General features: G+C 33.8%; 2 protein-coding genes across 4 annotated transcripts in view; both read right to left on the reverse strand.

The window, feature by feature from the left end:
- Positions 1–3,866, reverse strand: part of LOC106053000 (neurogenic locus notch homolog protein 3-like) — a 30,857-nt gene extending 26,991 nt beyond the window's left edge. The window contains exon 1 of the mRNA XM_056029052.1: positions 3,632–3,866. Within this exon, the coding sequence (XP_055885027.1) occupies positions 3,632–3,686 (55 nt within the window). The 5' untranslated portion in view covers positions 3,687–3,866. The remainder of the gene's footprint in view (positions 1–3,631) is intronic.
- A 3,606-nt stretch (positions 3,867–7,472) lies between these two features.
- Positions 7,473–17,451, reverse strand: part of LOC106071561 (platelet endothelial aggregation receptor 1-like) — a 28,315-nt gene continuing 18,336 nt past the window's right edge. For all 3 annotated transcript variants that reach the window (XM_056029047.1, XM_056029046.1, XM_056029048.1), the window contains exons 7-13: positions 17,218–17,352; positions 13,896–14,033; positions 13,398–13,532; positions 12,348–12,482; positions 10,741–10,872; positions 9,622–9,720; positions 7,473–7,954 (exon numbers count right to left, since the gene is read on the reverse strand). In XM_056029047.1, coding sequence (XP_055885022.1) covers positions 7,515–7,954; positions 9,622–9,720; positions 10,741–10,872; positions 12,348–12,482; positions 13,398–13,532; positions 13,896–14,033; positions 17,218–17,352 — 1,214 coding nt within the window. In that variant the 3' untranslated portion in view covers positions 7,473–7,514. The remainder of the gene's footprint in view (positions 7,955–9,621; positions 9,721–10,740; positions 10,873–12,347; positions 12,483–13,397; positions 13,533–13,895; positions 14,034–17,217; positions 17,353–17,451) is intronic.

Here is a 17,451-nt window from a genome sequence, read left to right on the forward strand (position 1 = left end):
TTTAGTTTAAGAAATATAAAAAAAAAAATTAATGTAATAAAAGATAAAATGGGAAGGTATGGAGAATAAGGATAAATTGTAAAGTAATATGTCTACTAATAAAGATAAATAATATAATCAAATCATCATATTGACTGCTGATGGTACAGATATGTGTGTGCACATTGTTTATAATCGATTGAATGTTCTTGGTCTAGTTGTCTTCTCAGGAGCTTAGCTCTCTGTCTTGATGCTGTCGACTGTTGTAGTACACTAGTGTGAGTAAGAGCGTTGGGATATGCCAGCTCCAGCTGAAAACTCCAGTTGAAATTAGAACGGCCCGGCCGCTGTGGTCTGTTCACGCACTGTGAGGGACGCAGCGGAGGCGGGGCAAAATCAACGATGAATAAGCAGGCTCGCAAAAAGGAGCTAAAAGGATCTTCCTCTGTTGGTTTTGTAAATAAATTTGATAGACATGACACTTAAATAGAATAATAGTAATCTCATAGTTACTAGTTCATAGTAACTATTGTCCGTTTATGTTTTGAAGTACGAATTCAGGGCCTATGACCAAACTGGAATCTGCTTTAATCCAGTAATTCCCAAATTGTGTTTTTCGGAGCCCTAATGTTCCGCCTGGCCTGAATAGGTTATCCACGAACTACTAGAATACCGATAATTACATAGGCCACCACGTGAATTAATATCAATGTAACTGGAGGGAAAAAGTGTTGACACTTTTTCTTTATAAGAAAATAAATTTTGTAACATCACTATGAATTTTAAAGTGATCTAGAATCTGACTCTACTTTGAAATACATATATAATAAAAGACCCAATCATTTATGAATTTTTGGTCAAGTTGTTTTAAAGAGAACCACATTTTTTCAAATACTTTATATAAACTAAATAATATAAAGCACCTCATTATACAACCTTTTTATGAGAAGCAAGATTTTCTTATTATAGTGAAACCAAATTCAAAGTACAGAAACAGGCTTGACTCTACACCATTTTTCATGGTAATAACCAAGATTAATTTTTATCTAAGCAAAAAAAAAAATGCAACCTCAAAGAGTTAACTAGTAAGGGAAGGTTTGGGAAACACTGTTCTATACCATATCTCAAGATACAATTTTCTAGTCTGGACAACTGTATTTTAACATGGCTGGATTTGTATCACCAAACTATAATTTTATATGCTCTGTTTAGATGTATACATGCTCGTAACCAGGACTTTTTAGGGGCGGAGCATTTGAAGATTTAAAAAAATATCATTTTTTTCATCTATTATTTATTAGTTATTATTGTTCATCTGTGTGTTTTTATTACCAAAATGTGATGCTAGAGAGACACGTTTAGCGACATCAATCCTCTCTAAGTGAACATAAATCAACATCGAGTGAAAGTTCAATGGTCTATTGTGCTAGTAAGTCAACAGTGTATTTTCTATATATTGTATACCTTCCACTAAGTAAGCTCTGCTTGGAGGAATAACATTTTTTTTTAATTTAAACATCTATATGTCTATTAGCTACTTTAAAATAGATAGCGCTATTATCTAAATATTTGAACTGCTATTTGTTTTCTTTCCTCATGACTTTGCTTCAGTATAATGGTGAGACAGTAATCACATACCTTGGCCTACATTTCAAAAGTAATGTGAACAAACTTTGGAACTTACCTGCTACAGAAAGATCCTAGGTGTCACTTACAAGGACCGCATCACAAACGAAAAGATTAGAATCAGGATTGATACAGCTATTGGACCCTGTCGTGAATTTGCTTATTTGGATTGTCCACCCCATAGTGTTTGTTTACATTTGTTAACCTGTGTACTGACCGTATTTCGTAGTCCGTGTTGTGTGTAGTTGTTTGTCATTCAGTGGAATAAAGCTTTGAATGTAACATGGTATTGTTATTATTAAGTACAACAGACCCCAAAATGACCTTCTAAGGTAAAAACAACGTTAACTTAAACTCCTCAGGGTTGCAAAGACCTCCCTTCAGGGAACAGTAACAGGAAGAATATGAAAAGGAACATGGTGTAGAAGATTTCAAGTGTATATCTAATTAATGCAACCAGAAAGACAAGTACTCAATAAATACCCCAAAAAATGTTATCATTTAATCTATTCATAAAAAATACAACAGCCTTTCACGGGAAGACTTTGTTAAAACATTTACAAAGTAAATCTCTGTAACCTCCTTCAGTGACTACGGATCATCCCATGGAAACGAGATGAATGCCTGGGTATTAGCTGTAGTCGGAACGATGTCGCCCGCACATAAGTTCCCTCCTCTACACGCAACTGATACATCCAAAGGAAAAGCAGTGCCAATATAGTTTGGGTTTACCGGCGTCGCAGGGTCTGCCAAGGTGTAGCACTGAGTGCTGCAAACTGACTTAGGGTCGCCAGCTCCAGATTTTTCCTCAGGGTTGACTCTCGAAGCCTTTCCCATGATTGGGTATAGCTGCAAGGCAGCAGAGGTTTGACTTCTCCTGGGTGGGTAGCCAGCCATAGCTAACGAGCCCCTCCTGCCCGAAGCTTACTGGTTTAGGCGCCTGTTAATCGCCTTTGCCCCTTCTCCTGTTAGTGAGAACAGATCCGCCGGACTCAATATCTGAGCCACACGTGAAGGTCAGAAGTTAAACTGGTTGTCAGAGGCTATTTGAGACGCATGCCATTAGGAAGCATTTTATAGGTAGTGGAGTGCTTACAAAAGCGGCTATTTATAAATTTAACAGCTTTAAACAACAAAAGAAGATCTCGGTTATTATTTTACAACACTTTATCAACTTGTTCTGTCTGTACACATTTTGTACACGTTATTTCTCTCAATTCTTATTAACGTATCAAGATAATAGCATTATACATTTATTCATTGCCACTAACAAACACGAGTTTATTGAAAAATATATCAATTCTCATATCAGTTAGTCAAAAATAATTAATTTTGTTTTTATAAAGAATATATAGAAAAATGCCACGAAAGAGAAAAAAAATCCAAGGTAGCTTTCGGTAAAGTAATAGAACGTAACAATTAAAAGATAGCTAGAGTAAAAAAAATGTTATTGTTACGATTATATCCGCGACTGTAAAGGTTATATGAAAGTATATCTGTAGGCCCTATTAAGAATTTTTAAGAAAACTTTTTAAAGGATTTTTAAATAAACGTTGTCTTATTCTCACAAATCAATTTTATATCTAAAAAAAAATCAAATGTTCCCGTACGGTTCGTAGCAGTCTTCATTAACTATATTTTTTTTTTAACTCTGTAAGAAAAGGTAGCACTTCACATATAATTCTAATTAACAAATGCAAAACAATTCTATTAAAATACTCAGAAAGAAACGAAGACAGACACCTTTTTTATTCCATAAGCTAGGACTAATTCGTACAAGTGCTCCTTCTTCCATAATGCTATTAGAGAATGGAATGGGTTTCCTGAATCAGACAGAAAAAACCTAGGACTTTTCAGAGTTTAACTCACTTATGAACAATGGTAAACAAATTGTTATATGAAATGCGTAGTAAATAATTATCTTCCTTTTTAAAGTAACGCTTGTAATATATAAGATAAGCCAAAGTTTTTGCTTTATTAGTCAAATTAAAATAACTGTTTATCAAGATATTGTAAATATACATACCACACGTAGCTATATTAAAATTCCATAAACAAATAATTAATAGTATCCACATCATGATATATTTCTTTGTTAAAAACACACTTTAATGGTTTAATCATGTTCAACAGTATTCATATTAGAAGTAAGATGATCTTATCACACACGCTACCAATCAACCAGGAAGCTAAATACATTCACCTGCAATAACATACCAGAGTTTTTCGTAAGATAAATAACACTTATTTCGTTGGAATATCAAATCATCAGAAAATATATATTGTTACGTATTTCTGAATCTTCTGGCTAGATGTATTAGTTGGCACACAAATAAAAACACAGCAAAGAACTTGACGACTAAACTTTCAGTTTCATATAACTTTAATGACTATTAACTCTAACAATTCGTTACTGTAACATGTAGCGTAGAAGACTGTACAATATCTGTCAGTTTACAGTTAGCTATACTTCGTTGCAATTCATCTCTTCACTTCGTTGCAATTCATCTCTTCTCAACTTTCCTCGAGCCGTATTCCACAGAACAGACCAACGACACACTTCCCAGTGTCGCTCCAGGTCTCCCAAAGCTGAACCAAGTCGTACTCAAGTCTACCGAATCAGAACCGCACACGTCTTACATCGACTGTATCGACTGTAACGGCTCAAGTCCACTGTAGTTCGCTGTATAGACTTTAACGACAGTAGTCCACTCCAGTTAACTCTACCCTAGTTAACTTGCATCGAGTCGTACACATTTCTCTTCCACAGGGCCGCACACGTCTTACATAGTCTGTATCGACTGTAACGGCTCACTCACGACTCCATACGACTGACTTTCACATTAACTCTCTGGCTTATATAGAGTCCCTAATCGCTTGTCCAAAGTTGCACAAACACTCCTAGTATCCTCTGGAATAACATGTCAGGAAATGTCACATCCTGTCTTTATTTATACATGTAGATTCCAGAAAACACTCGCTGCAGTGTCATCAAGTCGGGGTCACACGTAGTGACCTTTATCTGTCACTGTTCATTAGTAACTGTCCCACTACTTAGATCACATCCTGTCTTTGTTTGTACATGTAGATTCCAGGGAACACTAGCTGCTGTGTCATCTCGCCGGTGTCATACGTTGACCTCTACCTATCACTGTTCATTTGTAACAATATGTCTAATTTTTAGTGACCCCGAAAGGGGAATAGACGCTATTAGTTTTATATGGTCTGTCGGTCTGACCCGTTTAGATCTCATAAACTACAAAAGATAATGAAAATCCGAAATCATGATAATTTGAATCAATCAAAGTTCTGATGCAAGGTTACTTTTTTTCTTTTCTGAAAGAGAAAATATAAATTTTTAAAATGAACTATGCAAACATTTTTTTGTTTAAAATGCAACATTTTTACAACTTTCACAACTATATTATAAGTTAGAAGCACGGAAGGGGGCTAATTATCTACCATATTATCTTAAACGTTTATGGAAACGGTTTTTTTTTTTTTTCATTTTTTTTACAATTGTATTGCTAACTACATTTACAAAAAAAGACTATTATTTTTTCTCTTGATGAGAAAAAAATTATTTAATATGCATATAAGTAGGACATAAATCGCATGAACAGCTGATTTTCACCGGACATTTAACTAAAGAAAAATGGATTTTTGTACTGAACTGTTTATTTCATGAGGCTTTGTATAAGAGATTGACCCTTTACAAAGCAATTAGATCAATTTGATAATCATTATATGCCATCAGTTAGGTCAGGTTGACATCTGACTTAAACTTCACTTGGTCTGCTGGACCGTTGGAGCACCATTTTTTCTCCATTCTCTGTCATTAACCTTTGATAAAATTACATTCTGATATTCTTACTAAAAATATTGAATCCTCCCTTTTATCTACCTGTGTGGACCACTTCAGTGGCCGATTTTGAGTTTGTGATTCCACACAAACTGTCTTTATAACCTTGTTTATGTATCAGTTTCTGACATCATTACTGTTTATTCGAAAATGCATCTATTAGTGTTCTAGTTATATTAGTAATTAGCTTGTGTAGCTGAACATTTTTTAAAACTGTTAAACACCACACCTATATTCGTATTATGTTTTTCTTTTATTTTCCTTATTGTTTTAAACTCTGTTATTGATTGATGCATTAAGAGCTTAACATTATTAATAAACAGATATGCCTATCAAAAGCTAATCAGTGTAAATGTGTATGTGTATGTGTGTGTGGGATGATCAATGTAAAATGTGTTAATTTATATTTTTAACTAGTTACTAATGTAAATCTCTCAAAAGCTCAAAAGTAAACTTTATATATATATATATATATATATATATATATATTTATATATGTATAATATTTAAAAAAAACACAGAAATATGTGTAATACATGTAAAAATATTGTAACATTCTATTGTAATTAAGTGAACGCTCATTTCATCCCCGGTCACTTCATCTCCGGTCAATTCATACCCGGTCATTTCATCCCCGGTCATTTCATCGCCGGTCAATTCATCCCCGGTCCCTTCATCCCCGGTCATTTCATCCACGGATATTTCATACCCTGGTCACTTCATCCCCGGTCATTTCATCCACGGTCATTTCATACCCTGGTCATTTCATCCCAGTTAAATATTTTTTCTTCTTTAATTGTTGAATTGTGCTGTTAACGCTTTGACTTTAAGCCCTCATTTGTTCTAATATATAAATATGATCATGTAGAATGCTTTTTGATATTTGTGGACATATTACTAATGCGTTTATAGTGTTTCCTCTTCCACTTTGCATTCCTGATGAGAAATCTTATATTATATTGTAAATCTGGGTGTGTACTTAGCTATAGCGCCTCTATTGGATGTGGGGGATGTAATATTATAATATTATCCTGCGCATGACGTAATGATCGAAGGCCAAGGTTTGGTGGAAGTAGTGGAAATCTTTTGAGATATAGAAGTGCGATTACAATAATTTTGACCGTGCCGCTGATAACTTATCATCAAAGCCCAAGGTGTGGTGATAGTACGACCATGTTTCACTTTATTTTATTTTTCAATCGCTCTTTCTTGAAAATGGGCGAGTCATTTTTAGCCTTGAAATAAGGTTTTATTTTTCTATTAAAGGCTGACTTTATCCATATCAGGATAATACATTTTTACATTACCTCTTGATTTATACACGTTAAATTTTTATAGTTTATAATGACATTTAATTTTATCTTTATTCTCATTTAAAGTGTTACACTTTTTGTCATTTAAATAAAAAGTGAATATATTAAATATTGTTCATTTCATGATTTTTACAATTACTATTTGTTAGATAAAATAATCAGATGAAAATAACAGGGGATGAAATGACCAGGGGATGAAATGACCGGGGGAGGAAATGACCAGGGGATGAAATGACCAAGGGATGAAGTGACCGGGGATGAAATGAATGGGAATCTGCAATTAACAGTCAAATGTTGTCATCGCATATACTAACAGTTCGAAATATAAAAAAATATTTATAAGTTAAATGTATAACTTCATGAAGGTTTATATCAAAGCATTTGAATAAAAAAGTATGAAATACGAATTGTTCTATTTCGGTATCCTGGACTACTGTTTTAGTATTTCTGTTAACAACTTTTTTTTTTTTTACTGTATAATTTTTGTACTAACGAAATGTTAGCATTTATGTATTTAAAAAACAAGCAATTTTTTGTTAACAAATCCTTATTTTTTTAACCAGGCTTATGTAAGGGGAATAACTCTGAAATTAGATGTATACTTAATAAACGTAGACGCTATTTCCATTATCAGATTAAAAAATATATATAAATAAATACATTGGCAATACAAATACAAATACTTCAAAAAAAAAAATACCTCAAAATTTTATTAAGTGTATCATTTATTGATGTTATTTGTCTTCGATTGAAACATTTTCATATTGTTTTAGCCTTGATATATTTTCATTTTGCTTTGGGCTTGACACTTTCTCATAATGTACTTTGCCGGTATCATCAATATCAAAGGATAGCTGGTCGTATGTTTGTTGACTTGATTGTATCTCATAATGCCTTTCATTAGCTTTCTCTATGTCGTTCAATTCATTTGGTACAGAGTCATAATGATCATGTAATGAGTCAGTGTCGTAAATCTCATGGGGTTGAACTGTGTCGTAATGATCTTCTTCTTGTAACTTTGCGACATTGTCTACACCATCGACTGTTTCTTGTTTCCTTTGTCTGACTCGTCTTTTGTAAACAACAACAACAACAAGAACTATCAACAGAACTACAGCAGCACCTAAACCAACTCCGACACCAACAGCTACTGAAATGTCCTGTGCATTTGGACCTGTTAACAAAGAAACATAACGACTTAATGCATTTGATTATTTCATGGAGACTTAAAATAAAATGTTGAAACAATACTTTAGATAAATAATAAATCGCTATAACAGTGCTGGCGATGCGGATAAGGGTAATCATGTGTCTGTAATCATGTGTCTGTAATCATGTGTCTGTAATCATGTGTCTGTAATCATGTGTCTGTAATCATATGTCTGTAATCATGTGTCTGTAATCATGTGTCTGTAGTCATGTGTCTGTAATCATGTGTCTGTAATCATGTGTCTCTAATCATGTGCCTGTAATCATATGTCTGTAATCATGTGTCTGTAACCATATGTCTGTAATCATGTGTCTGTAATCATGTGTCTGTAATCATGTCTGTAATCATGTGTCTGTAATCATGTGACCGTGACGAGTGGCGACGCGGCGTCTCTTTACAGAAAGATCCGTGTTGTGAGCAGTATTGAAGCCCAAATGTCGGATATGATCACGTCATCATCCAGAAAAGACAAGCGATGTTCCGTTGGTTTATAGAAAACGTTTGGGGAACCTCTATAAAGAGAGAATGTGTCAAGACACTTAACGAGTACGAGACTGAGTCACGGTTCAAAATCAAGTCCAGTACAGTGAGTGGAACCGAGACCAATCATTAAAGAAGGCCTCAACACTGACCTGCAACATCAGAACATGTGGGTAGTTTAGACCAAAATGCGTGTCGCCACGTCACAGGTTTGTATTACGCGGTAAGGAGGTATTGGTCGAAAATGCCCACAGGCTGTGACGATGCAGGCTAGTATTGAGGCCTTCTATAATGAATGGTCTTGGTTGAATCCTGAGCGAGTCCAGGACAAGACGATGAAATCAGTATAGTTTGGTAACAGTGGTACAGAATTTATACGGCAGAACCGGTTACCTAGGGTACAGTCAGTGTTACATGTTTTAATTGTAATGAAAAGGCTTGATTTATTAAAATTTAAACAGCCCAGATTTTTTAAAGTTCTATGGGTTGGTGGTTTCGTACTTACTGTGCAGAATGTGGTAGAGACAGTCATTAAATATTATAAATCTGTTTCGCATGTAATAGAATGTATTGATGTCTAAGTGAGTTCAGTCAATTCCAACATTCTAATATATTAAGCAGAAAGTAAGGCAAATGTATGTATGTGTGTATGTCCCAAATAAAAATCAAAACCGTTTTACTAATGTTTATAAAACTGAGCATAAAAGTTCCTTAAATCATGGCAGAGGCCGTAGTGTATGTTTAATGTCACTCCCACAACAGAAAGGCCCTAAAATTAGACAAAATTTGCCTAATTGTTTTTCTATTAAAAACGAATCTTTTTGACCAATCTAGTAAACCATTTTCACAGTAATTTATATTGGATATGAATACGTTGGCTGAACAGTTAAACCCATTTTCATACTCTACTTTTATTTTCGTGACAAATAAAATGTGATGGGAACATTCTCCAAGTCTGAAATAGATCTAAATTCAATCCAGTAAATCATTTATAATTAAATTAAGGCTCGCAGGCTGCTGGTCATATTCGGCAAAGAAATAAATAATATCAAACATGTCAAAGTTAGTAAAAATTCATTCTATCACATTTGTAATACACAAGTGATAAACTATTGAGTACAATAAAGATACAAAATATATTCAACACTTACTCTTGTCACAAAAGTCTCCTACATAGTCAGGTTTGCATGCCATACATTTACCAGAAAACATTTCACATGAATCATTCAGACAATACATGGGACATTTTTCTGTAAAAAAAAAATATTTACATTTTATTTCATTTTTACTTATAGTATTATAAATTATAGTTATTCACATGTGCAAATTTACTTCCTTTTCATTTTTATTTCTTTTGATAAGACCAATCATAATCGTTAACACTTTTATAAAGTGGAAGTTTATAAGTTAAGATATAAAATTATCTTTACCATGTAGTCCAGGGTACATATTTATAAAAAATATAAAGACTATAATTAAAGAAAAGTATTACTTATTGATTTCGAATTTCATAAATACTTTTCTTTTACAGAAATAAGGAATTTTGTACCCTAGCACTAAGCTAAAGAAATAATACATCGGGCTGAATTTGAACTCGGGAACAAACATGAGGCCAATCCAAAAGCGCATACTACACGGCCAGAGTTAACGAGAGCATGTTCCTGTAGGTCAACGAGCCTATTAATACAAAATAAATTTTGCAAATATAATGTCAGTAAACCGAAAACACGTAAGCCTTTATATAGAAAAAAGACTTTCCAAAATAAACCATTATGTAAAGATTTTAGCGTTGCAATGTAAATTTGCCTCATTAGCTTTGAGTATTTTTATAATAATATCAAATCGTTGTCAAATTTATGAAAAATTGCTTCAGTATTATTGAAGAAATATATAATTCATATATTGTTAACAACTTAAAAGTAAAGAAAAAATACTTTCAGAAATTAGGTGTTTCCTTCAATTCAATCGTATTAACACTCAAAAGTATAAATAAAGAATGCATTTGTTCTTCATCATTTTTTAAATAAATAGATAGATAGATAGATAGATAGATAGATAGATAGATAGATAGATAGATAGATAGATAGATAGATAGATAGATAAAAAGATAGATGAATGGATAAATAAGGAGTATGTGTAGAACAGTTTGAATCTGCTTGTGTGTGAATGTGTGATAAAGAGAATGATAACAAGAAATAGATAATGATGGAAAGAAAGAGAAAGAAATATAAAAAAAAACTGTTAGAAAACATATTGAAAAAAACAAAAACCTTTGCATTGCTTGCCATACATTGTTTTGTTACAACTTAGACAGTGTCCATCATGCCGGTCACACAATTGGTCAATACATGATGGACTACAGGTGCTTGAACAATTTTGACCATAATGTGTAAACTCACAAACTATTAAAAGAAAATATGAGATCATTAAAATCGCAAAGTAATGATTATTAACAAAACTTTATTCGCCTTGTTTAGTAGAGATAAAGGAACTATACCAGGTCTGATAGTTGGGGATATAATAATTTCAAACAGTCGGTAGAGTTGAACTCAAGGCCGACAAAATAAGAATAAAGAGCCTCTTTCGCCGGGATGGCTGAACAGATTTGATCTAATTAGAAAAGATCAAAGTTCCTCTTTCCGATCCTGTGGTCTTTAGGGCAGATGGTGTAAAGGTCATCTGTTTCTGTGGCCTACGGCTAGCACATTGACCAACGCCTTTGCTTTACTCCAGCTAATGCCAGGTACCCATCAGAGCTGTATTGACTCAAAATCACGCAAAGATCCCGAAATTAAAAATCCCAGTCTTCACCATGATTCGAACCCGACACCCCCGGTTTTAAAGTCAAGCGCTTTACAGCTAAACCACACCGCTATTTCTAGTGAATCGGAAATTCTGAACAAACCGACACAAAAACTTTGGGAAAGTATGATCACATCTACCTTCATTTTCCACACTTACCGCTCGGGACTTTTTTTGTAAAACGGCCCCTTGAGGAGTAGAATGTAGATTGTTGACAAAAATCCTTGGCCCTGCACAATGGATCAACTCTTGTACCACCTCAGACACCACTACTGGAGTTTTCTTTTCCTACCCATCTGGCATACTTTTTATTTTATTTTACGACCATTTGCAACCGGGAGCTTACCCGGGAATATATTGATTAAAAATTTAAACAAAATCCAAAAAAAAGTATAGGCGCGGTGGCTGAGTGGTTAAGCGCTTGGCTTCTCAAACTGGCGTCCTGGATTTGAATCTTGGTGAAGATTGGGATTTTGAATTTCCAGATTTTGAAAGGCGCCTCTGAGTCCACCAATTTCTAATGGGTACCTGACTTAAGTTAAGGTACAGTAAAGGCGGTAGGTCATTGTACTGGCCACATGACACTCTGCTCGTTAACTGTTGGCCAAAGAAACAGATGGCCTTAATATTATCAGCCCTATAGGTCACAAGGTTTTTAAGGGGAACTTTACTTTTTACCAAAATAATATTGTATTGGATACCAACTAATGAAGCGACATTTTTATTTCAAAATGGAAATTTGAGGGTTGCATAATAAAGTTCGAGAAAAATTGAGTGGAAGACATTTTGCCTCATTGATGAATAAATATAGTGTATAAAAAGAGACTGTTCAGATTCCTTATTAAATGTATTTTAACAAACCTCAAAACAGAAGTAAAATATTTAATTTAAATAATATAGTAAATTCTTATATTTAACATTATCACTTTAAACTTTTCATTTAAATATCATCATAAAATGAATCAGTGCAAATTTTTAAAATTAACCATATTCTGTACTAACAACAAAAAGAAAATTAATGATTATATTTATATTGATGAATTAGAATGTAATTAGAATAGCATTGTTTACTTACTTATATTACAAAAGTCGCCTTTATAACCTGGTAGGCAGGTGAAACACTTTCCTGTTTTAGAATCACAAGCATTTTGAGAACATTGTGTTGAGCATCTTTCTTTGCAAGTTGAACCAAAAAATGTGGCGTCACACGCTTAAGAACAAAAATTATATTTAGAAACACAAATAAATTATTTAATATTATCGGATAACATTTTAAAATTCTAATTAGAAAATAAATGACAAACAATATGTTAGATAGAGACTTAACAGTAGTAGTTATAGAATATATCTTATATCTTATAAGTATTTAATATAATAATTATTGTTACAAATGTACAGTGACAGGTAGAGGTCACAACGTGTGACCCCTCGAGATGACACAGCAGCGAGTGTTCTCTTGAATGAACATGATAAACAATGACCGGATGTGACGCGTCCTTACGTGATGTTCCAAAAGCTACTAGCAGTGTTCTTGCAACATGGAAAAGCGATTAGGAATCCTATACAAGCCAGAGAGCAAATATGAACTGACAGCCGTCGGTAGTGTCATTGTTACAGTTGTTACAGAGCGAAACAAAAGAAGAGAGATGTGTATGACTCGATGCAAGTTAACTAGGGTAGAGTAAACTGGAGTGGCCTACAGTCGTTAAAGTCTATACAGCGAACTACAGTGGACTTAAGCCGTTACAGTCGAGTAAGTCGATACAGTTAAAGTAAGACGTGTGCGGCTCTGATTCGGTAAAGTAAAGTACGACTTGGAACAAGGAGAAAAATATGTAATAATATACTTAATAATAGAAGCTGGAGATTGTGGATAGCAAAAGTTTTTCAACTATAAAAATATGTAAAAGAAAATTATGACTCCAAAATGATATGCACCCTTATATACTTTTCTTTGCATGCAATGATGAAGCCATTGCATTTAATACTTATATTAAAATATATTTGAGTGGATCGATTAAGAATAAGTGCAGTATTTTACGTATTACGCAAATGTATTTTTATTCTACATATTTTGCTGCATCTGTATTAACATTTTTACTATTTTAATCTATTTTGTGCTTACCAATGTTGCAAAAGACCCCTTTGAAGCCAGGCATACAGCCTGAACATTTCCCAGTGATAGAGTCGCAAGTTCCATTAATACAGTTACTAGGGCAAGTGTTGCTACAATTTAGACCATAAGACGTTTCATTGCATTCTGAAAGTTAACGAGAAAAATATAAAAGTATATATTTGAAAAAGCTCCATTATCAAACTTCAAATATAAAATTATTTTAAAATAAAATAAAAAATGATTGGTTCGATTGCTGTATCGAATCCGAGACGACATCAGCTCAGAGTGCTTACGCATTTTTTTATTAGGCCAGCGAGGAAGTTACATTTGTACGAGTATTTATTGCTATGTTCATTAAATGTAAATTTATATCTGAAACTAAACTTAAAATTCTGATTTTAGAAATCTTAAGATCTAGTATAGAATTGAAGCAACTTTAAATTTACTCAGTCAGACATAATAACGGTAATACGGTATGACTACGACTTGTTTGGTAACAAATCTTACCTGTAGTGCAATAAGGAAAGTCTTGATATCCCAGACATCCAAACAAACACATGCCAGTGAGTTTATCACAGGAGGAGTTGTAGCAAGAGGCGCTGCAGTTATTAGAACAGTTAGGTCCCCATTTTGTAGAGTCACATTCTGTGAATTGTTAGGGATTGTTATATTCTATGTTGAGCCATGTAAATAAAACATAAGTAAATAAATATGCACATAAACACCATTTTATATGACTTTACGAACATGCTAGAATCAAGAAGAATATAAGCTAGGATTTAAAGAGTATATATTTATTAGCTAGTGTTTCCTAGTTATAATATAACACACTTTGAGGCATGTTGGCACTCAAGCTATTCATCAAAGCGTTTCTATGCGGTACCTCTGTTTAGTCGACCACCTTTTAGCTCACCAAAAAAAGATTGCTTTTAGCATACGTTCGTCCCCCATACGGTATTCGTGCCCTGCCCAGCGCAACTGTTGGACCATAAGAAGTCCATCATTATTGTACATACTGGCGTTCGCAAGGACATCACTGTTTGTAGTGCGGTCTTTCCACCTTATGTGGGTGATGGAGCGCAAGCATCTTTGGTGAATGCTTTCAAGTAGTCTTAGTTGCTTTCTGTATAATACTCATGTCTTAGGTCCATATAGAAGGGTTGAAAGAACCACTACTTGGTAGACACTGATTTTTCTATGCAGTCGGAGCGATGCATTTCGCTATACTCTCGCCTGAAGGCATCTAAATGCACAAATGCTATCTCCCTGTTTTTGCAAACCCTAAAAACAATGCAGCCAGATCTCTCTATAAAGCTTATTGTCAGGAAACTAAAAAAATAATTGGTGGCTTGAACTGTCTGTAAACGTTCAGAGACATGCTGACACTGGTGACACACGCTCTTTCTATTTCGATTTGACCTTTGCCCAGTATTGAAAATTATAGAGATCTCTATGCTTCTTTTATATTATAGACGTTATTAGTAAAGATGATAATTACGTCCTACGCATTTCATGTGCCAGTCTAGTCATGCATACAATTTAATGACTTAAACTTTGCTTATTCGATGGTTTCCTGGAATATTCAGGCAATCCATTCTATTTTTATATAGCACTAGGGAAGAAGGAGAACGTGTACGAATTTGTTCTAGCATACGGAATAAGAAATGTGTCTCTATCTTTGTGTCTTTCTGAGTATTTCATTAGGTTTTGTTTTTGTTATTTGTAAGTTCTGGTGGAAAGTTTTATGTATTATAGTTTCGTAATATAATAAATTAACAATAAATGTTAAAATACAAAAAAAGTAATAATGTATCCCCACATTTTGGAAAAAGGTGCCAGTACGGCGCCGTACCGGTGCGTACCGTCACAAAAAGCACTGTAAATATATGTGAATGTACACTTTGGTTTCTTATAGTTATAATGTTTTTTGTTTGGTGTAATGCACAAATTGTAAGACAAATTTCCATACGGACAATAAAGATTATTATTATGTTAGAAATGAACGAGTAGTCATTCTCTGGCGCTGCCAGGGTCGAGTTTCGCTAAAGAGAAACAAAATTCATCGTAGCCCCTTTAACAGTTTCCACTGAGGAATTTTCTGGTGATGTGGCAGGTCTGCAGCAGTACCGCCCTCTGACAGGCAACGAAGATGTTATAATTTGTTGAATTCCAGGGAGAGTTTTTGCCTATTATTATTATTATTATTATTATTATTATTATTATTATTATTATATATATATATATGGTTTCCGGCCATTTCAACTCCGGTCCATTCATCCCTGGTAACTTCATCTCCGGTCATTTCCTCCCCTGGTCATTTCATCCCCTGGTCATTTAATCCCCTGGTCATTTCATTCCTTTGTCATTTAATCCCCTGGTCATTTCATCCCCTGGTCATTTCATCCCCAGGTCATATCTCCTGTTCTTGTCATCATCTGGTCATTTAATCTAATATTAGTTGTAAAAATCATGAAATTTAAATTTATTTAATATATTCATTTCTATTTACATAACAAAAAGTGTAATATCTTACTTACATAAGTATAAATTAAATACCATTAAAAACTATAAAAATTCAACATATATAAATATATCTAAAAGTATTTTTGGTGTGTATCTAAATGAACAAGATAGATAGGCTATTGATTGTAAATATATATATATATATATATATATATAGTCTTTAAGACCTTGTGTTTCTGTGGCCTACGATTAACAAGGGTGTCATGTGGCCAGAACAACGACCAGCCGCCTTAATTTTCCCTAACTAATTTTAGAGGCGCCCGAAGATCCCAAAATAAAATCCCAGTCTTTACCAGGATTCGAACCCCGGTCCCCAGTTCAGAAATCAAGCGTTTTACCTCACAGCCACGCGTCTCCATGTTTATAATACTCTTTGCTTATAACACAATTTATAACTTTAATGTCTAAATCAATTTAAAGCAAAACTTATAAAGGCGAAATGATATCTTGAGGATGGATGAAGTCAGCATTTATTAGAGAAAAAAAAACTAATTTCAAGGCTAAAAATGACGAGTCCATTTTCAAGAAAGAGCGATTGAAAATAAAATAATGTGAAAGATGGTCGTCAGGAGTTATTAGCGGCATGATCATAAGTATTCTAATCGTTCTCATCTCTAAAATGAACTCCACTACTTCCACCACACCTTGGCTTTGGATGATAAGTTATCAGCGGCATGGTCATAAGTATTCTAAGCGTTCTCATCTCTCAAATGATATTTCACTACTTCCACCAAAGCGTGACCATTGATCATTACGTCATGTGCAGGATAATATTATGATATTACACTTCTCAAATTCAATAGAAGCGCTATAGCCAAGTACACACCCAGATTTACAATATATCATAAGATTTCTCATCAAGATTGTAAAGTGGAAGAGGAAACACTATAAACGCATTAGTAACATGCTAAATATCAAAGAGCATTCTTCATAATCATATTTATATATTAATTGAAATGACATTAAGTCAAAGCCTTAACAGCATAACTAAACAATTAATAAGAAAAAAATATTTTATTTTGGATGAAATGATCAGGGATGAAGTAACCGGGGAGGAAAAAACGGGGATGAAGTGACCAAAGATAAAATTGACCGTGGATGAAGTGACCGGGTATGAAGAGACCAAGGATGAAGTGACCGGTCACCATAAATATATATAATGCCTGTTGACTATGATAATATATTATTTTTAAACACTTATATTAAAACTTGAAATTAACTAATTAAACTTGTTATTTCATAAAAACATTTAAAATAGTAATTTTTTAAACTGTGTTACAGACAAAATATAATTAAAAACACTTACCAATTGAACACAGTGGTGGATCTGCATAGCCAATACAGATTGTGTTACACTTTCCATGTTCTGCATGACAGGACGAACTGCAGGAAGTCGGGCAACGTTCCTTACAGCTTAAGCCCCAAAATCCAGGAAGACATTCTATAAACCGAAATTACAAATCAATTAATTACTTGAAAATGTAGTATATTTAGATATATTACCCGTCTAAGTTCACTTATTGTTTTCATAGAAAAGATA

This window comes from Biomphalaria glabrata, chromosome 5, assembly GCF_947242115.1.
Source record: "Biomphalaria glabrata chromosome 5, xgBioGlab47.1, whole genome shotgun sequence".
NCBI lineage: Eukaryota > Metazoa > Mollusca > Gastropoda > Planorbidae > Biomphalaria > Biomphalaria glabrata.